This window comes from Lacerta agilis, chromosome 13 (assembly GCF_009819535.1).
Source record: "Lacerta agilis isolate rLacAgi1 chromosome 13, rLacAgi1.pri, whole genome shotgun sequence".
Taxonomy (NCBI): domain Eukaryota; kingdom Metazoa; phylum Chordata; class Lepidosauria; order Squamata; family Lacertidae; genus Lacerta; species Lacerta agilis.
In genome coordinates this window covers 10,285,056-10,307,867 of record NC_046324.1, presented here as the reverse complement: position 1 = coordinate 10,307,867, position 22,812 = coordinate 10,285,056, and the positions used below count along the sequence as shown (strand labels likewise).

Sequence of the window (22,812 nt, the reverse complement as noted above, 5' to 3'; positions counted from 1 at the left end):
CATTAAAAAAAATATCAAGGAACCATTTTCTTATTTTCTTTTCACTTCTCAAGGAACCGTTTTCTTCTTTCCCCCACAAAGGCACTGCTTTGCATGCAAAAGTTCCCAGCTTCAATCTCTGCCATGTGCCAGTATGGCTGGGGAAAACTCCTGGCCTGAAACCCTAAAGAGCTGCTGCCAGTCAGTGTAGGCAATAATGGGCTAGGTAGACCAACTGGTCCGATATAGGACAGGTTCCTAGGCATCGTTTTACAAGAACTTTGTGCCCATGGAAACAAGAACAATAGATGGAAATGTCAGGTCAAGCCAAGAACAGGTGCTCATTTAAAATAAAAATATTCAGTTATATTTATTCACATATTAAAACTGTACAAGCTAAAGGAAAAGGACATCGAACACTTCCGAAGACTATTTCTTTACAATATGCAATATAACAGATATCGAAACTAGAACTGTTAAACAAGGTAGACGACAGGGACAGCCAAGAAAGCAATTTGGAGAGCTTGTTCCGTTTTGTTTGTTTTCTTAAAAAAAAAAAGGCATTTAACAAAAATAGATGTTAACCAGCTACCAGTATTATACAATGATAAATATTTCAAAAAATATATTAAGTTATATGGAGTTTATGGATTTGACAGGAAATCCACAGAAATCCCAGCCTTCACATGGACTTCCAAATAGACCAATTAAAAACAAACAAACAAGCGTTCCAATAGTTAAGAACTGGTTCTGCAGACTTTTACTGTTTTGGTATCAACATTCTTGTCGCCTACTTGTAGTGTAACTTATACTAATGTCATTATAACAAAAACACGTAAGCTATAATGCTCTGTGCAATACGGATCTGGCAGCTGTATATTGACGAGTGGCCTCAGAATGTTTGCATTGCAGCACAGGTGGAGTTAAGCTCCTCATTCTTGTTAATACTGGCTCACATTTCACAAGGCAACATCTCCCCACCCCACCCCACCCCGCGCCCCACAACATACACGCAAACACACGAAGAAGAAATCCAAACACATCTTCACTTGGGTTCCATTGCAAGCCCACCATTAACATTTAGCATAACATCCAGCGCTTGGCAGTTGGCCGGGATGAACTGGGGCAACTGCAACTGCAGCTCTCACACGCACCAATCTCCAAGAAGATGCCCAACCCCAGGACTCAAAAATCTAAGCGGCATTCGTTTCTCATTTGTACTGCTAGAATGTTATGTGCTTGTCAATGTTCTGCTCCGACTTTATAGTTAAAAATATATATATATATATGCTTCTGTCTTCCAACCGTTATAGAAATATAGAATGGACTCTTCACCAGCATGTTGGCAGTGTTAGAAGAGAGTTTCTCCACCTCGCCCTCCTTCCTGTAAGTCAAGTCCACTGATGTAGTCTTTTTATCGCACCGCCAGGAGGAAGGCCAACCCAGCCAGGCCAAAGCCAGCTGCCGCCATTATAGCATTGCTTATGGTACTGTTCTGGTCAGCTGCATCCGAGCCATGTTTGTTGAAGAAGTGATAGAAGCCATCCTAGGAAAGAAGAGAACAAAATCTTATTTATTTATTAACTTTATAAGCCTGCTCTTCCTCCCGAAAGGTATCCAGGGCGGCAAACGCACAAGCAATGAGCCAATCAACAGTATCGAAACCAGTGCTAGAAACTCAAGATACAGAAGCTAGGTGCCAAACGGCTCTTAACCAAGGTTATATTCGCCAAAATGGAATGTCTAGTTGCCATTTTGGGGGGAAGATGGCTCTAAAGTATTATTTTTCATATGATGGATCGGCTGTGGTTGATTATCAGTTAAATATGTGGCTAGTTCAGATGATAACCTTTGAGGTTAAGACCTATGAGAACTTACGGAAGAAAACTCACTTTAACCAGGGACAGTCCACATATATATTGGCCTATTCCTACCTCTTTTTCTTAATGGTTACACAGACCATTCATAACGTAAGAATCTTCGTCACAGCTGTGAGCAGGGCAGTGGGGTGGGGTGGGGTAAGCGAAGACAAGCCACAACAATTTACAGTAACGTTTCTTCACTGCTCCTGCTCAGGCTGCACAGAAAATGCATTCTGGTTCCTGAAATTCATTCTGATTGTGCAGATAAAATGTAAAGGATAGAATTCTACAGGATGTGCTGCCGTGTGTGTAAACAGTCAAGATTTCAATTATCCCCTAGGCATGCACCTCCAGATGGTGGAGAAGTCAGGTGCCATCCTGGCACCCATTTGGTCTCAAGTGGTTGATGGTCAGGAGCAAAATGTGCCTGGTGAACTTCAAACACTGTTCTCAAACACCACTATTTCATGTGCCTTAGACCCAGGCCTAGGTTAAGATCATGAGCAGGCATCTCCAAACTAAGGCCCATGGGCCAGATAAGGCCCAAGGAACTTGTTTATCCAGCCCGCAGCAACCCCCGCTCTTACCGGCGCTGCGTGGCTACCCACTTCCGGGTCGGAGGAGCACTGGAAATGGCTTGTGCACATGCACAAGTGTTATTTCTGGTGCACATCCGGGTCAGAGGAGGCCCGTGCACATGCGCACAAGCTGTTTCTGATGTTCCTCTGACCCGGAAGTACGTTGGAAATAGTGTATGCGCACGCTATGGGCGCGTGCTCCCCCGCCCTCCGGCCCGCAGCGCGATCGGTGCTGGAGTCACCGGCCCGAGGCGCGGTACATTTGCTGACGCCTGATCCTGAGGCTAATTGGAGGCTAAATACTACAAGAACAACTTATCTGAAAGTTAGCAAGTATACTCAAGTGCTTTTCTTCTTCTCCTGTCTGTCAGCTGGAAAACAGAGGGCATGAAATTTTTAAAGGAACACAGGAAGCTGCCTTACACCGAATCAAAACCATTGGTCCTTCTAGCTTAGTATCATCAACTCTGACCAGTAGTGGCCCTCCAGGATTTCGGAGAGGGAAGTCTCTCCCAGCCCTCCCTAGAGATACAGAGGGTTGAACCTGGGGCCTTCTGTATGCAAGACAGATGATCTACCACTGAGCTAACACCCTTCCGCTCTGACAGCCGAAATAGTTAATCCAGCCCTGCTTAGACCCATGAGCCACTCAGTTCAGTGCTGCCCTATGACAGAAAGGAACTGGCAGCTGCACGGCCAGATCTTTCTTCTGAATAATCAAGAACAGCAGTAATACGACTCCAGATGGTCATGTTTGAACTCCTATTTGGCAGATGTCTATGTAAACAAGTTATGCTCTTAATTTCTTCCGGAACTTTGTTCTTTACACTTTAATTTGTGCAAACAATGGGGGCATTTTCCACTGAATGTCAGTTTACACTCCTCGCCAGCAGCTGCTGTGGGGTCATTAGCATTCAGGTGGGCTGCCTACAGAAGGGGAGTCAAGCCCTCAGTTCCTCTATGGAGAGGGCACAATTAAGCCAGTCACCTTTTGCAGCTACTTGCTTGGACATACAATGGGTTTTCCAAAGCAGAATCACAATCCCGATACTTAAGATATGAGATTTGGGAACAAGAACCCCCCTCCACATTTTATTGCCGTAAAAATCAGCCACAAACTGCTTAAGAATCACCAGCAGGGCAATTAGCTGGACCTTGGGTGTGGCTGTTTTGTTGTTTTTTAAAGAGCTTTATGATTAAAAAGAGAAACTTCACGTTCCAAAAAACATTAAGGGCAAGAAGAGATCGTCAGCCAACAATTTTATTTGAAAACCACATGAGAGCAGTGTCTGGTCTGGGCTTCTGTATTTGTTCTCATCTCTAGCTCAGTTGCTTAGAGCATAGTGCTAATAATGCCAAGGTTGCAGGTTCGATCCCTGTATGGGGACAACTGCATATTCCTGCATTGGAAAAGATAATACTCAGGGTCCCTTCCAACCCTACAATTCTATGATTTCTAACCTTTAGCATGAATTTCTAGGAGCAGGACCCAGCAGTTAGTAGGTACTTTTTTCATCAACTTTCCCCCTAAGCCTCTGAGGGTGAAGAGCACTGACCTCAAAGCCTTGCTTCTGTGTAAGAGTCACAACCAAGAAAGCACACTGGGCTGCCACTGGAAGCCCAGCGCACAAAGAGGAGCCACACAAAGCCTTGCCTTTCTGCCACAATCAACGGCAACCCCATCCCACCTGCCATCTTCTGGCACAAGGCCAGCGTTGTTGGGAATCAAAGCTACAGGACTGCCGCAGTAAGTGGCACCAGTGGAACGCAAAATAGGGCAGGGCACGCAAGACTCTGAATACTGACACTATTTCCTTTATAGGTATGGCACAGGGATGAGAGCGCATCATGTGCAAAAGCCACATGAGCACCACAGCCGTGTGTGTGTGTGTGTGTGTGTGTGCTGGAAAGTGCTGGGCACAGTGGTTTCCAAACACATGTGAGACAGTCATGTGGTTTGACCATGTGACTAGGAACACATGTCCCTCCCGTAGCTCATCTGCCGCAGACTGGATCTGCAAGCTTCAAAGCAGATCCTTGCGCATAGCCGCGAAATGGGATCTGGTTACACCTTTCACAGGGGACACAGAAAAAGAAGCTTTTGTCCACGACATTCTTTTATGCCTTCCTTTGTGAAGTAGGTGCTTTGGGGCACTGGTCCTATGCAGAATAGGATTACAAAGGTGCTTTGGTGGGGAGTGAAGTGGGGCAGATTCCTCATCCAGCAAAAGAAGCTGCTTTGAATGGACTTTTTACTTGGCCTGCTTGAAAACCGAGAACTGAATGCAGGTTTCTCTGTATTCTTTACCCGCAGTACTGTGGGAAATAGTTGCTTTGAAGTTGATTATTCAACATTCCTGGCAGAGGTTTAAACCCTCACCCACTCAACAATGGTTAGCACCAGATTCTTCGGAGAGGCAAGAAACTCTACACTGAAAGGAGTGGGGGGCGGGGAGAAAGAGCCGAAACCCCTTACAGTTAACATAAGGAAAGAGGCATTTCTGCTTGGGGCAGGGGAAGAAACAATAAGGAAAGCCATTCCTTTATAATTGCTGACCCATCAGATTAGCAAGGGATGTTTCTCCTTCCTTTATTTTTGTACCCATTCATGATGACCTCGGTTACATTCAAAAGAGAGGAGTTTTGCTCAAGGCTATATAAAAAAGTTATGTTAACTCAGGAATTCCTGAACATGCTCACAACAAGCCTCTGTCAAGGGGGGTGGGAAGCTGAACTTCTTTAGTTATAACAAGGCTTGGAAGGACGCCAAGCACTTAAGAATCTAAAATATTCTCCCTCCCTCCCTCCCTCTCTCTCTCTCTCATTCCGATTATATCCAAGACCAAACAAAGGCTTTTGTTGGCAGTGTTCTCTCCTGTTTCAGGTGGATCCATGGGAAAGGAGGGAGAGCCAAGCTGCTAGAGGCCTGTGATAGCCAACTGTGTTGGTTTTATCCGATCTCCACCTCTGGAGGCAGGATGGGAATCACAAATGGGGAGAATTGCACTCAGGTCTTGCTTTGGGGGTTCCACTAGGGATGGAGTTGGCCACTGGGAGAAGCTTATACTTGTGCTGCTGGCTGTTGCACCATGACCCCTGCCTCCCACTTTAACCTGCATCGCCCAAGACTCAAGTCCCATTGAGCCAGTATACTGTACACACAAGCAAGGACAACTTGTGAGCAGGCGGCAATGAGCGGCATGTGTCAAACAGTGCCATCCCCTGGCGGCCGCACATCCTGCACGCCCACATGCAGGGATGCTCGAAGGCCTCCTCCTATGCGGAAAGACCATAGCTAAGCAATAGAGCATTTGCCCTACACACAGAAGCTGCAATCCGTGGCACCTGAAACCCTGGAGAGCTGCTGCCAGTCAGTGTAGCCAATATGGAGCTAGATGGGCCAAGGGCGTGTCATGGAACACGAAGGCTTCCTGTGTTCCTGCAGAAACTCATGCTGCAGGGGGAAGGCTGGCTGGCGTACGCAACCTCAGGGGCGCGGCCACACGGCGCAACCCTGCCTTTGCGCTGGTCTGATGCACAAACACAACTTTTGAACAGGGCCCCAGGGGAATGCCATTCCTCTGCCTCAACAGAAACTCGCATCCAAAAGCAGCTTCCCATAAGCCAGTTTAACAGCCGTAGGCTTGGCCCGTGGTTTTTATGAGAGCTGGGGCAGCACGACCAGCCGGTCCTGCTGCACCTCTCTCCCACACGAGCCCCAGAAGAAGAAAGAAGAAAAATAAATCCGCGCTTCTTCAACTGGGGAACTTCCAAACAGAATTGCCAGCTGCCTCTGCCTTCATCAGCTTACTTGGAATAATGTATTCCAATTGTGGTCTTTCAGTTTCGCGGCTTTCGTACGTGTCAGCAGGAAAACTACAGGGCTAGGCAGCAAGGCAGGGAGCAAGGCCACATCACCACAGGCCTACTTCGGCTCGGGAGCTCCAGGGCCAGATGTTAAGACGTTCGCTCAAAGCGCAAGACTCCCCTGCCTCAATAAAACAGGCAGGAGGTGGCACCGACAGCAGCGGCTCCATGATCTCACTGCTCCCCACCATGTTGCCTATGGTGCCCCACCTAGCACTCTCAGACATAATGGAATTCCATCTTGAAGTCCCACCCCTCACCCCTGTTCCATGCAGGTACCCCCTTAACTCACAGGAACATGCCTTACACCAAGTCATCCCCTTGGTCAGTATTGCCTACACCAGCCCCTCTCAACCTTGGGCTCCCAGATCTTGCTCGACTACCACTCCCATCATCCCCGACTTATGCCCCTGTTGGCTATGGATGATGGGTGCAAGAATGATGCTCTGCCATCAAGCTTCACTCGTTCCTCGCAGGATCAAGACCAGGAATTGCATAGCACGCGGGACCTCCAGAACCCCAAGCTTCCAAAGGGCACAAGTTTTGAAGGTTGTCCTTGGAGAGTTACATACTTGCTTACATCTCATAAGCCCAGGGCCACAGACACGGTTAGAAATTAGCCAGGTGCCAATTGCGACTGTATGATCTTGGCTGGCATCTCCAGCTTTTTTAAACAGCTAAGCAAATAAGCTTATTTACTGCATTTATATCTCCTTTCCCTGCAAGCAGCACACGGCTCACCACTCCTCCTCAGTTAATCCCTACAACAACCCTGTGAGGTAGGTTAAGAGGCTGTGACTGGCTCAAGGTCAACCAATTAGCTTCATGACTGACTGGGGATTTGAACCCTTATCTCCCAGCTCCTAGCCCAACACTCTAACCACTACACCACACTGGCTTCCTAGAGTTCTTCTGCTGTGGGGCAGCTATATAAATTAAGTAGGTATATAAATATGGGGAAAGGAAAATGTCACTTAGAGACGGGTCTGCAATATTTCCCTTGAAGCTTAAATTTGTTTTATTCTGGATTGTTTTAATTTGTTATAAACCTTTTTCTTTAAAATATAAAGCAGTATAGAAGTGAATTTAAGAATAAACTCCACTGTGGGTGGGGTGGGGGGGAATGGTGCCTAGACATACTGTTGTGGCAACTGCAACATGGGTTTAAGGTGCCATTTGGCGACTGGATTACATATCTGAGTTTCTAATATTGGCCACAGTTCCATTCCCGCTCCATGCCCAACACTTGTAGCTCCACAGAGACTAGACCCAGTAGCCATGCTAAGTCAGTTGTAGGCCGGGGCGATATATCCGCCCAGGACCGGTATGAGGAGCAGACCGCAAGGTCAGCTTCACTCGGCAGTACATCGCTGGTGAAACCGCCACCGCTCCAGAGTGCTAGCAGCGTCCGCTGGAGGGAGTCAAGGATTCCTTCCTCCAGTGGGTGCCGAGAGCAGAGGGACTTAGGAGCAGCGGTGGTTTCACCTGTGACATATCGCTGAGTGAAACTGCCATCCCACTCTGCCCTCAGATGGCGCAGAGGGAGAAACAAGCTGGGAGGTGCCGATACAGCTTGTTCCTCCCTCTTCATCTTTAAATTGCTCAGCTTAGGACTGTGCAGCTGCCCTTGCGTCAATCGAGTAGTTAAAGGATCCCCCAGCCCAGCGCTGGATCCCGCAAGCCAGCGGTGGGGTGGGGACCCTGTGAAACTGCTTGCTGAAGGGAGCGCGGTTGCTGCTCCCTACAGCTAGCAGTTAAAGGAGCCCTGATGCTCCGAGAGCACTGGGGCTGTTGAGTTGAGAGCTGGGGTGGTTTCACCCGGTGTCTTGCGGGCAGAGGCCAAAGCACCTTTGCTTTTTCAGCATTGCGGTATAACGCCAAACCACGAGCTTTGGATGGCGATACACCGCGATGTTGAAAAGCTGTTATTGCCCAGCCCTAGTCGGTTGTTGCCCAGCCCTAGTCGGTTGTTGTACTGAAAAACACAACTTTCAAGCCACCTGGCCTCAAATCGGCAACCAGGCAGTCCGTTTTGGCAACTGTAAGCCTGGTTTAAGGAGCCATTTGGCACCTAACTTATACAGTCGTAACTCGTGTTACGAACGCTGTGTGTTGCGTTCGTCACGGGTTATGAACGCGCCGAACTCAGAAGTACCAGAGTGGGTTACTTCCAGGTTCAGCAGTTTGCGCATGTGCAGATGTGCAAAATGACATTGTGCGCATGCGCAGAGGTGCTTAATTGCGTCGTGCACATGCGCAGACATGGCACTTCAGGATGCAGACCTTTCAGGTTACAAACAGGGCTCCAGAACAGATCCTGTTCATAACCAGAGGTACCACTGTATATCTGAGTTTCTAACACTGTAATCAAGGTTTGGGCAAAACAGTGATAGCTCCCATCAATATTACAAGAACCCATTTCGTAGAACTCAAAGAGATGCCAGTTCAGTTTTCTATGATCTCAAGTATATTGGCAACATACAAGATATTTCCTGGTGTACAGGTGCCATGAAACCCCCGTTCCACATTTCTAATAACTCAATCGTTTAGCAGCGCCTACAACTTTGGAACTCCCTGCCTAGAGATCAAGCAGGTGCTTTCACTGTACTGTTTTCAGCGCACGCTAAAAACATTTCTGTTTTGATAAGCCTACCCAGATGCTTAGAGAGTTGAGGCAGTTTTTAATCTGTTTTAGTATTCTAACTTTTGTATGTTTTAAAACAGAGTTGTTTTATCTTTTGTAAACTGCTTTGAGGGTTGTCCTTTTTACAATCAAGCGGTATATAAATTTTATGAAATAAATCAAATCAACAGGGTACCAGCCACACTCTTTCTAGCCCACTCTTTGAGGGGGCAGTCTTCATTTGAGCTGTGTTGGGGTGGGGAAGCCTTTTCAGCCCAAGGGTCATATATGCGCCCCTCTCTGCAACCTTCCTGGGGCTGCAGGTCAGTGTCAAAAGTGGGCAGAGCAATGGAGGCAAATTCCTTTGCACAACAGGCTAGTTTCAGCACATAACAGCTCTCTTATCTGACCTTCCAGACACATAAGCAGCATGATCAGCGTTCAAGGACAAGGCAGGCAAACAAAATCAAGGAAGGTTTGAAGCAGGGCTTGTGAGTGATGTGGCCTGGAGGAAAGTCCCAAGGACCCTGGAGGGCCAAGTCTGATCTTCCAGGCCTGAGGTTCCCCACTCTGTTATAGGAGAACACACCCATCCATGCTAAGAAATCAAGCTACACCTTTATTTGGTGAAGGACTATATCTCAGTGGTAGAGCATCTGCTTTGCATGGAGAAGGTTTCAAGTTCAACCCCCAGGTTGGGAAGGGAAATGGGACTCCTGCTCAAATCCCCAGAGAGCTGCTGCCGGTCAGTGTAGACAATATTGAGGTAGATGGACCAATGGCCTGACTCAGAATGTGGCAGCTCCCCATGTTCCTATACTGCCTTCTTTTGGAAAACCAAGGGGAACTTCCTTGCAGCTGGTCGTAATCATTATATAACTGAAAGCACTGAGCGAGAGATAACCATAACGTTCCTTTGCTAAGGAAGAAGGGCTAAGATCCACCCACCATTTGACCCCAGGGCATCCACACTTCCTGTGGGGCATGGCTCTTGCTTTGAACAACATGGCTAAATTAACAGCGGGAAGGAAATTAATGCAAGCCAGCTGCACGGCACCTGCTGCTGAGCTAAAAAAAATCTGTTGGCAAGCCATAGCTCTCGTCCAGAGTCACCTTTAAAGTTACCACTGCGTGGGTGCCGTTGTTTTTTAAGACTAGGTGTCCACCTCTTGAGGACACCCAGCAAGAAGATATGCAGAATGGTGGATGCCCCCACATGTATGTAAAAGCCAGTAAATCCACCCCAGGGGCCCTATCTGCAGTGCAGACAGGTGAGATCACCATGTCTGGTGCACCAACGCACATTTGCAGGAGCAGCCTCTGCTGAAGGACGCAGCTACCTTGTTGCTCCAGAGTCCAGACCATGTCCAGATACAGTAGAGGAGAACAGAGCATGCATGGGGATTTGCACTGCTGTTTTCAGATTGACAGAGTACAAACACAGTGCAGAAACTGTGCCAGTGGAAGAAAGACCCTCAGAGCAAAGTTTTTACTGCCTTCCATCATTAGATTGCTAGTAGCCAAGCAGCCTAGACTCCCCTTCTAATATCTATGGAGCTGCCTGAATCCCATGCATCTATGCAGATTCTGCTTGCCTCTTTGGGAAAACAGCTTTGCGCTGTTGTGTTGTTGCTTTTTAAACCAAGTTTCAAATGCTCGTGGTTTGCAGAATGTAAAGCAAGGCAAAACAAAAATGAAAGAGGTGACACAGGCCAAGCTTTTGCAGGGCACCTCGATTTCACACCTTCCCCCTCAGTTCAAGTCTTCCTGCCACCCAGGCCCTTCTGAAAGTATCCCAAGTCCCGAAGACGCCCAACCAAGCATTAAGGTCAAACAGATACATTTGGTTGTACAACTGATTTCAAGGGCAGAACCTGAGCTCTCTGTCTGTGTGAGCGCCCAGCAAATTGCCAGCCAGCTGGGCATATGCCGTGCAGTTGCCCCAGAAGCAAAAACTCAAAATGGAGCATCGTTTCTGAGCAAGGGCACCCATTTGGTTGCTGCAAGACCAAGATACACCAAAGCAGCCTAATTTAAGAGAGACAAAGACCACAGTATGGAACGGAAAAGGGGGACGGGGAAGAGAGAAATGAGAACAGACGCCCGATCAAAGCTCTTTCTCACGGTTTGTCACAGCCTTCTGCTTCCCTTATATGGGAAAAAAATTATCCAGGCCTCCCTAGCAGTCATTCCTCTTTCTCGCCCGCCCCCCACTCCTCTCCTCCTGTATGTCGCTGCTCCCCTTGTGGTCTGTACTGGGGTTATGGGGAGAATGAAGCAAAAGGAGGCGCTGCTCGCCACCCCATAGGAAAGAAAAGCCTTAGATTTTTTTGGAGACGATGGTGGGGCGGGGGAAGGGAATCGGAGGAAAGGTAGTGTGCGTATTAAAGCGCCGGAGCGAGAAGTCAGCTGGCGAAGCGCGCGTGCCAAGGTCATTCCCAGCGAGCAGTCCGCGTCCAGGACTGGGAAGGGGCGGGCAGGCAGGCGGTGGGCCCTGCAGAACGGGAGGTGGGCATCGGGCCGGCTCTGCTACAGGAAGCGGGGCGCAGCGGGAGAGATTGCAGAAGCACAATAAGGCGTGCACAGCGCCCCCCGCAACTCCCGCCGCCCCCCAAACCTCCGGAAGAGAAAGGGGTACCCAAAGGAACGCTACGGCTTTCTACGGTTGCGCGCTCCTTTGCGCTCGGTAGCGCGCAACAATAGGAGGGAGGGAGGGAACCCGATTCATCTTCCTCATCCTCCCACCCCACAGCGCTGCAGGCATTTGGACCAAGGAGGAGGGAGGGTGGGCAAAGGGAAAGCGGCCAAGGCCAGATTGGGGACGGAAGCGCAGCCATTACTGCGGGAGCCGAGAAAAGGCTCGGTCCGTTCTGCAGCCGGCGGCGAAAGCGGGAGATTGCCTAAAATAATGGTGAAGATGGGGAAGGGGCGCCATTGATGTCGCAGGAGGAGCGGGAGGGGGCGCAGGCCGCTGGGGGGCGGGGTGGGGAAGGGGATCGCGCCTGCCCCCCTGCCCGGCTGGCCGCCCCCTTTTACCCGGCGCCGCCGCGCGCTTACCCAGCCGCCGTGCGCCTCCAGCCACTCTCGCTTCTCCCCGGCCAAGTAGGCAGCCAGCGCCTCCGCCAGAGCGGCCGTCTCGTCGCGAGCACCGCGCTCAGCCAGCGCCGCCGCCAAGTTGCCGGTGAACACGACCAGCGCCACCACCCGGCCCCAGTTGAGGCCGCCCTCGGCTTCCATCTGCGCCGCCACCCGGCCCAGCAGCGCGGCCGCCTCTCCCGGCTCCTGCGGCAAGGCGGCCGCCGTGCAGGCGCTGCGGAAGAACGGCCGCTCGCGGCTCTCCAGCTCGTCGGCCACCCGGCGCAGCGTCTCGGCGGTGCGGCTGGGCGGCAGCGCGGCGCCGCCGAGCCGGTGCTGCAAGTAGTCGGCCATCAGCTGCACCGTCTCCTCGCGCAGCGCGCCCGGCATGGCGGCCCCCTCGGCTGGCGGCTGCTGGGCGGATGAAGCGAGCGCGCAATAGCGACGGGGCCCAGTGCCGGCGCCTCGGCGGACTAAGAAGCCGCCCACGCGTCCCCGGCCGGCTTCACGGAGCGCCGGCTCCGCCCCGTCTCTCGTTTCTCAAGCAGGGCTGGCGCGAGGGGCGGAGCGCCTCCCTCTCTGCTCCGCGGCGAGGCGGAGAACAGCAGTCAATGGGGACGGGGAGGGAGGAGGAGATGATGGGGGGGGGCATCCGGAAAACGCCTTCAAGGTTCCCCTCCGCGGCGCCTGGACCGGGCGAGGGGGGCGCTTACAGGCCAGCAAGCCCCATCCAGTCAGCTGGAGGTCTTGGGGATGGGCGCGCAAATACCTGGGAGTATGCGTAATTCTCTTGGGGGGGGTTACTTCTGAGTAGACCTGCCGGTCTTGCTTGCAGTGCGTTGGGACCCGGTTCCGCCAAGAACAAGGGATACCGAGGAGCTGTCCTTCAAACGCCACATCCTCAGGGCATGGGCGTAGCCTGGATTTTTGTTGGGGGCCGGGGCAGGAATTGGTTAGGGGGCTCAGAACCGACGAGAATTGGTCAGTTAAGTATTTCTATTGTTTTGCTGGGTGAGGGGGGCCAACTGCCCCCCCCCTGCGCCCTTTAGCTACACTCATGCCTCTGGGCCAGGATGGATGCGTCTGATATTTGGCACCTCGACTACTGGGGGGTGGGGGTGGGATTGTTTGTTCATTAGTTTCAATTATATGTCACCTTTAGCTTCCCAGGATCTCAAGGTGGTGTCCATGGTTCTCCTCCTGCCCATTTCATCTTCACAACAACCCTGTGAGGTAGTCAGGCTAAGAGGTGGTGACTGGCCGAAGGTCACCCAGTGAGCTTTATGGCCGAGTGGGGATTTGAACCCTCACCTCCCAGGTCCCAGCCCAACACTCGAACCATTACACCATACTGGCTCTTATTTCTTGCATTTATTGAATTTATAGACCACTTTCATCTTCCAAGGAATTCAAGATGGCGCGCGTAGTTAGGCTAAATCGAGATGGTGGCTGGCCCAAGGTCACACAGTGAGCTACGTTGCAGTGATTAGGGAAGGTAGATCAGTCAATTAAGAATGATCCAGTAAAAAGATGTTCCCAATTAATCAATTCACTGGGTTTCTTTTAATACACCTTTTACAGGTGTTTATAAAAGCTGCAGGTGGCAAGCACCCTCTTAGGTCTTCTCTCCAGTGGGAGTGGACAGTCTTTTAGTATGATGTTTCCAGTGACATTGGGCCACGTCTGAAGATAAAAGTGTGTTCTTTCCTCCTCTTTAGGGCTGTTATTTTTCTTATAACAGGGAATGTATGCATATTCTAAACTAATACATTAAATTACTGCAACGCCTACAATGAGCAGATTAAAGGTCTCATCTGAACTATGCATTTGAAGCTTTCCCCCCCAAAGAATTCTTGGGACTGTAGTTTCTTAGGGTGTTGAGAGTTTCTGGGAGACCCCCATTCCCTTCACAGACCTACAATTTCCAGAGTTCCCTGGGAAGAGGGTTGGGTGGTCTCCTGAAAACTCTCAGCAACCTAAAAAAAACTACTGTCTCCAAGATTCTTTAGCAAGAGCTATGACTGTTTAAAGTGGTATAAGACTGCTTTAAATTTACAGTGCAGATGGGTTTTAAGAGTGCTGTAATCAGGTGATGGCCATCAATATATTGTCTTGACTTAAATACCTGCCTTCTTAACCTGTTACTCTCCTCCTTTGCAATGAACTGCTCCAGCTGCTGCTGCAGCATGTAAATGTAACATATGAACAAGATAATCATGGCTTCATAAAGTGAATGGTTACAATTTTTAAGTGTTGCTAATAAAACAGTAACATTAATATTTTGTACTTTTGAGTTCTGCTAGGCATATTGTTTTATTTTGTATTGTATTTGTTACATTTTGAGATTCCTTTATACTGTATTTTTATTTTATATATTGTTTTGATATTTTAATAGTTTTGATATTCTTTTGCATTATATTGGACCTCTACATTGCATATAAGGTTCTGACACTCTGTTATATTGTATTTGAGTTCTATTTTAATGTTTAAAAGCAAATAAAAATGAACACTAAAAAACTATACACACACATATATAATTATAAAATTATCATTAAAACAACATATCAAGATTAAAAAGTGATATACGCTTGGGTAGGCTTGCTGGAACAAAAAAAGTTTTTAGCAGGCACCAAAACTAGACAGTAATGTTGCCTGTCTAATATCAATGGGCAGGGAGTTCCAAAGAGTGGCAGCTGCTGTATTCAAGGATTGATTTCTTTCAAGTCCAGGAAGCACATTGTCTAGCACTTTTTAAATGGCAGTTTTGCAGATCTAAGTAGTAAAATATGCACAGGGGTGGGTGCCCAGGGACATGGGTGCCATGCAGAGTGCATGGCCCTGGTGCCAAAAGTTGTGGGTGCCCAACCCCTTCATGGGGAATTTTGTGGGTGCTCGGGCACCTAGGGCACCAGCACATATGCTCTGAGCATAGGTGTTATATGCAGAAGACAGGGTCTCACCCCTGTCAATATCTGTGCTGCAGCATTCTGCACTTAAAGAAGGGAAGTCCCACTCACAGGGCATTGCAGAAATGCAGTCCTGGAATCACCAATGCCTGAACCACTATAGTTAAAGTTATGCCAGTTCAGGAATGGATGCAGTTGTCACATCAGCCCAAGCTGGCAAAAGGTGCTCCCAGCCACCAAGGCCACTTAGATCTCTAGTAACAAAGATGCCTTTTATAAGGTCAGATCACTGGTCAATCAAGCCCAGCATTGTATCTTGGCTGGCAGCAGGTTCTCCAGCAGAGGATGTGTTACATCAGCCGTTATCTGGTCCTTTTAAATTATCATTATTTTAATGAATTGATATCCCACCCTTCTTCCCGAAGGAGCCCAGAGAAGCAAACAGATCCACAATTTAAAAACAGGAAACAAACCAATTCTAAAACAATTAAAACTTTCTGAAAACAATTGCAGATAAAAACACGTCCCATTCGGTGATCTCGGGGTGCCAGGAACAGTATTCTTCAGCCATCACATGCCTAGATCAAAAGGAATGTTTTCAATTTCCTCCTGAAAGTTAATGATAGCATTCCAGAGCCATGGGATCACCACTGCCTAGATCCTGACACAGGTCATTGCCAACCAGGCAGCTCCCAATTGGGGGGCACCACCAATAAGGCCAAACCAGCATCTGCTTCTACACTGAGTTATGAGCCTGCCTCAGGACAGAGGTAGGTTTTGTTCACCCCTTCCTGGAGGTCTGCTGTGCACAAAAGACAACTAGGATCAACCACAAGAGAGAATTTTTGTTGCAGCAAGATCTTTTCCCAGCTCTGGATGTGTTATGTGGCAGGGATGTCAAACCAGTAGATCGTGATCTACCAGTAGATCCCTAGCTGATCTTGGTAGATTGCGGGATCCTTATCGTGCACAAAAAGTTATGGGGGTGGGAAGCTTAAAAAACTGTGCAATCCTCCCCCCCAAAAGCTTAACAACTCTGGGTACTTCCCTCCTAAAAACCAGCTCAACAACTCTGGGCAATTCACCCATCCCACACACGATCCTCCTCCCTCCAATGACCATGGGTAGATCACTGCCAGTTTTTTAATACTGGGAATAGATCACAGTCTCTTGGGAGTTTGACATGCCTGTTATATGGGATACCTAGGAAAGCCTTTATTACACTGTTGAGGCTGCGCTCACACACAGACACACAGTACTACAATCTCCAAGTGGTACGACATTCCAGGGGGTTCCAGGTGCTTACCCAGGGTTTGTGTTTCCTTTGGGAATGAGGTACTGTGGAGATGTGGTGTCTTTATGGTGCAGTATATGGTTTGTTTACATACACATACAGTCATGGGAAAAAGAAAGTGACTGGGAGTGGCCTTTGGCCATGCTTGCAGTGGCTAAAGGGAGTTGCAGTTCAGCAACATCCAGAGGTCTAACGCTTTCCCACTCCAGCAGGGACACCTTGCCAGTGCTCACAGCTGGTTCCACCTCCGTGTGGATGGACTTCCCCTTGCTTAGTGTTGTTACCGACATGCCTTGGCACTGAAATGAAAAGAAACACTGCCAGGTTTCCAACTAACAGAGTTAGTTTCTGTTTCTGCTTCCCAAGAAATTACTTAACTTTGATATCAGCTGAAAAGGCTTTGTTTTCTTCATCACTCTTTCCTCTGTTCTTGAGAAAGTTATTCATGACCTAAGTTGTAGTCCTCTTTGTGATCAACATAAGATTTATTGTTGTTCAACCCTCTTCTGCCATGGAGGAATCCTCTTTAGCAGGCATAGGCAAACTTGGCCCTCCAGATGTTTTGGGACTACAATTCCCATCATCCCTGACCAATGGTCCTGTTAGCTAGGGATGGTGGGAGTTGTGGTCCCAAAACATCTGGAGGGCTGAGTTTGCCTATGCCTGCTCTTTAGCACACCCTCCAACATTTTCAACAGTGAAAATAGGGATGTCCTATTTTTATTTTTATTCCCCACCCACCTGACTGGGTTGCTCCAGCAACTCTGGGCGGCTTCCAACATTTATAAAAACATAATAGAACATTAAACATTTAAAATTTTCCCTATACAGGGCTACCTTCAAGTGTCTTCCAAAGGTTATATCTCCTTGTACTTACAGTGGTACCTCGGGTTGTGGACACAATCTGTTCTGGGGTGCCGTTCGCACCCCTAAAAGTCCGCAACCCGAGTGGCGGTATTGCGCATGCGTGGAAGCACGGAAGCACGATATTGCGCTTCTGTGCATGCGTGACCTGCGCAGAACACTTTTGTGCATGCGCAGACCGCTTCTGCGCGTGCGGTTTGCTGCGTTCGTAACCATTTGCTACCCGCAGCGAACGCAACACGAGGTACGACTGTATCTCCTTGGCTTTATGAGTCGCATAACTCCATACCCTCTGACATTTATCCAATGAAAATAGGGGCGTCCTACCACACCCTCCAATATTTCTCAGATTAAAATAGGAATAGCCTAAGGAAAAGCAGGACATTCTGGGATCAAATCAGAACCCAGGATGGTTTCTGTAAATCTGGGACTTGGTCCCTCTTTAATGGAAAACTAGGAGCTCCCCAGGGCAAACATCCCTGAGGAGAAGTCTGTGTCAAGGGACTATGAGGCAGATATGGAGTCCTGGCAACCCAACCTCTCCATCAAGACAATAGACTGCTCCTTCATGAAATCAGAGATTGATACCAAGCAGCCACCAAGTCCTACGGGTGCAGGCTCACCCAGCTGCTAGATGCCAGGAGTGCCTGTAAGCAGAATCATTTAAACCAGGCTTCCTCAACCTCAGCCCTCCAGATGTTTTTGGTCTACAACTCCCATGATCCCTAGCTAGCAGAATCAGTGGTCAGGGATGATGGGAATTGTAGTCTCAAAACATCTGGAGGGCCGAGGTTGAGGAAGCCTGATTTAAACAGTGTCCAGAAAGAAAAGAAACTAATAATGCTTTACTGAACAAAACTAGTACATAATATGAGAAATAAACAGGGAAGTTTTGTCTTTCTTAGTAGTTCAGGCCTAGTCCATAGCAGAGACACATACAACTAACATGCAGTGGAAAAACTCCTCAGAACTACACAGACAATAAGAATTTGTGTTACCTCGGCAAGGATCCTGCCAATTAACCCATGGTTACTAACTGAATGGTCCCTGTTGTGCTTCCAACAATGCCTAGCTGAAGAACAAGGACTCCCAAGGGCCTGGAGTTCCTGGGGTTTGAACGCTAGGCCTTTGATTTCAGGGACACCTATGTGCACCTAGCTTCATGTGGATCCAATCCAGTACAGTGGTACCTTGGTTCTCGAACTTAATCCATTCCGGAAGTCTGTTCGACTCCCGAAACCGTTCGAAAACCAATGCACGGCTTCCAGTTGGCTGCAGGAGCTTCCTGCACTCAAGCAGAAGTCACGTCAGATGTTCGGCTTCCGAAAAACGTTCGAAAACCAGAACACTTACTTCCGGGTTTTTGGCATTTTGGAGCTGATTTGTTCTCAACAAGCCATTTGAGAACCAAGGCACCACTGCAATGGCAAATACTCTTTTTCCCAGATAATACATGTACAAGTCACATCAAGCAACTGTTTCACAAAGCAAGGAATGTCTCGCTGAAGATGGTGCTTGCCGTCTGCAGCTTTTACACTCATATGAGCATGTATTATACTTGTATGAGCATGATTTGAAGATGAATTATATGGTGACTGATTCATTAGGAGCAAAATGTTTTAATCAAACTGGCTGAGAGTGCTTTCCTCAGAGCAAAGTTTCAATGAGTTCAATAACATTTACTCCCATGTAAGTGTATATACGACTGTAGCCTAAAAAAATAGCACTTCACTTTCTCTGTGCACACTGTATCTTCAAAACACATTTGAAACGCTTTCTTTCCCTCAAAGAATTCTGGGCACTGTAGTTTAGCCCTCACAGAATTCCCAGAAACCCTTGATGAACTACAATGCCCAGAATTATTTGGAGGGTCATGTACTTTAAAAATATAGGATGTACACTGTCTTTAGACTAAGAATGTGTACACCCTATATTTTTAAAGTACACCCCCCTCCAAATAGTCTAGACCAGTGTTTTTCAACCACTGTTCCGCGGCACACTAGTGTGCCGCGAGATGTTGCCTGGTGTGCCGTGGGAAAAATTGAAAAAATTACTTTATATATAGTCAATATAGGCACAGAGCTAAATTTTTTAACATTTTCTAATGGTGGTGTGCCTCATGATTTTTTTCATGAAACAAGTGTGCCTTTGCCCAAAAAAGGTTGAAAAACACTGGTCTAGACTAAGGCAATGCTGCAATCCTATACCAAGGTATCTGGCAGTAAGCCCTGCTGAACTTGGACTTCCTTCTGTAAGGCGTGCATAGGCTTGTGTTGCACAAGATCCAAAAAAACCCGTCTTCATATTGAGAGCACATGGCAAAATAAACAAAAGGTTGCATCATCAAAAAGCATTCAGAAACAATCAAAGAGCCAAAGATTCTCAATATGTAAAATACAATTTATTATACTGAGGCCATTCATAACTATCAACACAATACATTCCATTCAAAACTCAAAATATATCATCAATAAATACTGCCTAATCAAAGTGTGCAGTGTGTCAACTTAGTTATTGCACAATAAACGCTTAACATTTACAGGTTTTTTATAGTGCATTTTGATTTGTTACAGGCATAAGCACAGAAATCCATTTTCCAAACCAAAGCCATGGGAAGTGATTTGTCAAGGTCTGCAGAAGACCCAGTATGTTCCCATGTAACAACAAAATACCAGCTACACTACATATTTGCTTATGCAGCTTGAAACCTTCATATCTAGTATAAGTATATTTACATCTCCTTTTTCCCCTTATTTAAATATTTTTAAAAACCTAACAAAACTATGCCCTAATAGTGAATTTCAGATTGTGGGCTGAACTACCAGCTACCAAAAGCTCAATAATTTAAATCTGGACTGAAGCAATATAATTTACACTTTCTATATTATTAGACAGTATCCCTTACAAAGAGCTAGCATTTGGAGAGCTTTGGTGCTGTCTTAGAACTGCCCTCACTGCATTCAGTGCAAACACAACTTTTTTCCACTTCCAGGGTAAGTTCTAAAAAAAATTAAACCGGTTTTTTTTTATAAAAAAAAACCATCTGCAGCCTGGTTAATCTTGAACTGGGAAAAAGCCAGTTGTAAAGGGCACCAATTGGCTAGCATCTATGACATTACTAACTGCAGAGGCATTTGACTAGTGTACTTCTCTGCTTGTATTTTCAGCTCATGAGAGGCACCAGGTTCCCATGCTGCTTTATCAGCTGAGTTGGAAGGAGTGAAAGTGGAGTCATCTTCTTTCTCCCTGCCTCCAGCAGGAAAGTAATGACATGCAACCTGCTTTTTACCCTGCTCACAACTGAGAAATACTCATTTGTTTATTTTTTCCCATCTAGGACATAGAAAGCTGTCTTACATAGAGTCTGAGCATTGGTCCACCTAGCTTAGAGGGGCGTAAACTGTCTGGCTCTCCAGGATTTTAGACAGCCATCTTTCCCAATCCTTCTTGGAGATGCTACTCTGCATAGAAAGCCTGCCCTTTGCCACTAATCTGTGCCTCGTTCTCTGTGTTTTATGAACAAAGCTTCTGTTCATAATTAAAGATAGTAACCTTAATTCACCAGTCCCTTTTACAAAAGGCCACATGAACTGTAGTTTAGCATGATGTGGATAAGTCTAGCCTCCTTAGAAGCTTTTGTGCACAGCTAGAAGATGGGAGTTTGGGAGCTTTCGTATCTAGTTAAAGGTAAAGGGACCCCTGACCATTAGGTCCAGTTGTGTCCGACTCTGGGGTTGCGGTGCTCATCTCGCGTTACTGACCGAGGGAGCCGGAGTACAGCTTCCGGGTCATGTGGCCAGCATGACAAAGCCGCTTCTGGCAAACCAGAGCAGCACAAAGAAACGCCGTTTACCTTCCCGCCGGAGCGGTACCTATTTATCTACTTGCACTTTGACGTGCTTTCGAACTGCTAGGTAGGCAGGAGCAGGGACCGAGCAACGGGAGCTCACCCCGTCGCGGGGATTCGAACTGCCGACCTTCTGATCAGCATGCCCTAGGCTCTGTGGTTTAACCCACAGCGCCATCGGCGTCCCGTTTTGTATCTAGTTAGCTGTAGCTAATTGTGGTTGGGGTTTTTTTTTGAGCAGTAAACTGTGGTTCATACTAAGCTTCATACCTAGTTTCAAATAATCTCAATGTCAAACCATAGTTTCTGAAGCACACATGCTAAAATTAACTATAGTTAAGTGTTCATCAAAGTTCTGCAAGAGAAGAGGGAAAGGAGGTGTCACAGAACTCAAGAGGTCAGACTTGTTCATTGGGGGGGGGGGGATGAGAAGCTTGTGGCCCTTGAAAATGTTTTCCCATCAAGCCTAGTTGTAGTCCAACACTTGAAAGGCCACAATGTCCAAATACAACCACTCTAATGACCACGTAGGGTACTCAAATTCTAACTAGGTTGGTCTGCTTACCCTTTAGGGAATTTTGTTTGCCAATCGATCATTCATATCCACGTGTTGTGCGAAAGCTTACATTTCTCCAATAACTATTTGCCAATGACTCCAGTGCCATCGACTCATAAAAAGGTTTAGTGAGTACCTAGCATTTAGCATCTTTATAATTAACATAGAATCCCTCCAATTACATAATGCAAACTTTGCAAGGAAACACATGACTAGCATTTCACAAGCATATACAGGAAAACTACTTTTCATTTCAATTTTGCTGCACGCTTAAAAGTTGTTGCAGTTCAGAACACAAAGATTGTATTGCTGCATCTATAAACAGTTAAAAAAGAGACTGAAAGGATTCTTCTTACAAAAAAATACACTTTTATATAACACCCATTATCTTCAACAGGAAATTTTGTGACTTGGTAGGATTGGATCCTGGAAATAGCTAACAAATGCAAACTTACTTTATTTTTAAACTGACTGAGTTGCGCAAAGCAGTAAAGTGTAGTGTCAAAAGTATCGCTTTCCAATTTCTCAACCATAGTGAAAGACATTGGGGAAATGGCATGTCTGCATTCGGTGTAAGTTTCTGAAGGATCTGCCCCAATCTTATTACCTTTTTAGTAACAACCAGCTGATACTGAGTGCAATCCACACCCAACAGAAACAAATGGCCTAAAAAAACCCATTGATTTTTAAATTAGTCTGAATTGCAATAGCGTTTTTCTTTTTTTAAAAAAGCTTCACAATCAATACGCAACCAAGGAATGTTTCAAGAGTCAGGGATTTTAGTTGCTCCATAGAAACTGACAGTCTGGAAGGGTGACAAAGTGTGCTTCTTCTCCACAATGGTTTGGAGCAGGGGTGGGTCTCCTGTGAGACTCTAGACTGGTGTTTCCCAAACTTGAGTCCCCAGCTGTTGTTGGACAACAACTCCCATGATCCCTAGCTAGCAGGACCAGTGGTCAGGGATGATGGGAATTGTAGTCCGAAAACAACTGGAGACCCAAGTTTTGGAAACTCTGCTCTAGACACTGCTGGATTCTAAATCCCATCAGTCCCAGCCAGCATAGGCAATGATCAGGATGATGGGGGTTGTAGTCCAGCCACACCTGGTGGGCCACAGGTTCCTCATCCCTGGTGTGAAGTCTTATATAAAAGAGGGCAGGTTGTGTGATATCAGGACCTGCCCATGCACTCTTCTCACATCACAATAACACTCTCCCATTTTATTTTCACAATAACTCTGTCAGGTAGGGTAGATTGAAAGATAAATGTATGGCCACATCTCACCCAGAGATTCCTGGCTCGGGGGTGGGTGGGTTAGGGCCTGGGTCTCCCCAGTCCTAGTTCAACATACCACCCTGGTG

At 47.3% G+C, this 22,812-nt stretch overlaps 1 protein-coding gene across 1 annotated transcript; it reads right to left on the bottom strand.

The window, feature by feature from the left end:
* Positions 1-323: 323 nt before the first annotated feature.
* Positions 324-12,400, bottom strand: BCL2L10 (BCL2 like 10). The gene is made up of 2 exons (XM_033166999.1): positions 11,967-12,400; positions 324-1,525 (listed from the first exon to the last, which is right to left on the bottom strand). Exons 1-2 carry the CDS (start codon positions 12,372-12,374, stop codon positions 1,394-1,396), a joined length of 540 nt encoding a protein of 179 aa, XP_033022890.1. The 5' UTR covers positions 12,375-12,400; the 3' UTR covers positions 324-1,393.
* Between the last annotated feature and the right edge of the window lie 10,412 nt (positions 12,401-22,812).

Coding starts and splice junctions, on each gene's coding strand:
- BCL2L10 (XM_033166999.1), bottom strand. CDS start 12,374: ATGCCGGGCGCGCTGCGCGAGGAGACGGTGCAGCTGATGGCCGACTAC. Junction 1,526..11,966: donor TGGAGGCGCACGGCGGCTGG/GTAAGCGCGCGG, acceptor CTTCTTTCCTAG/GATGGCTTCTATCACTTCTT.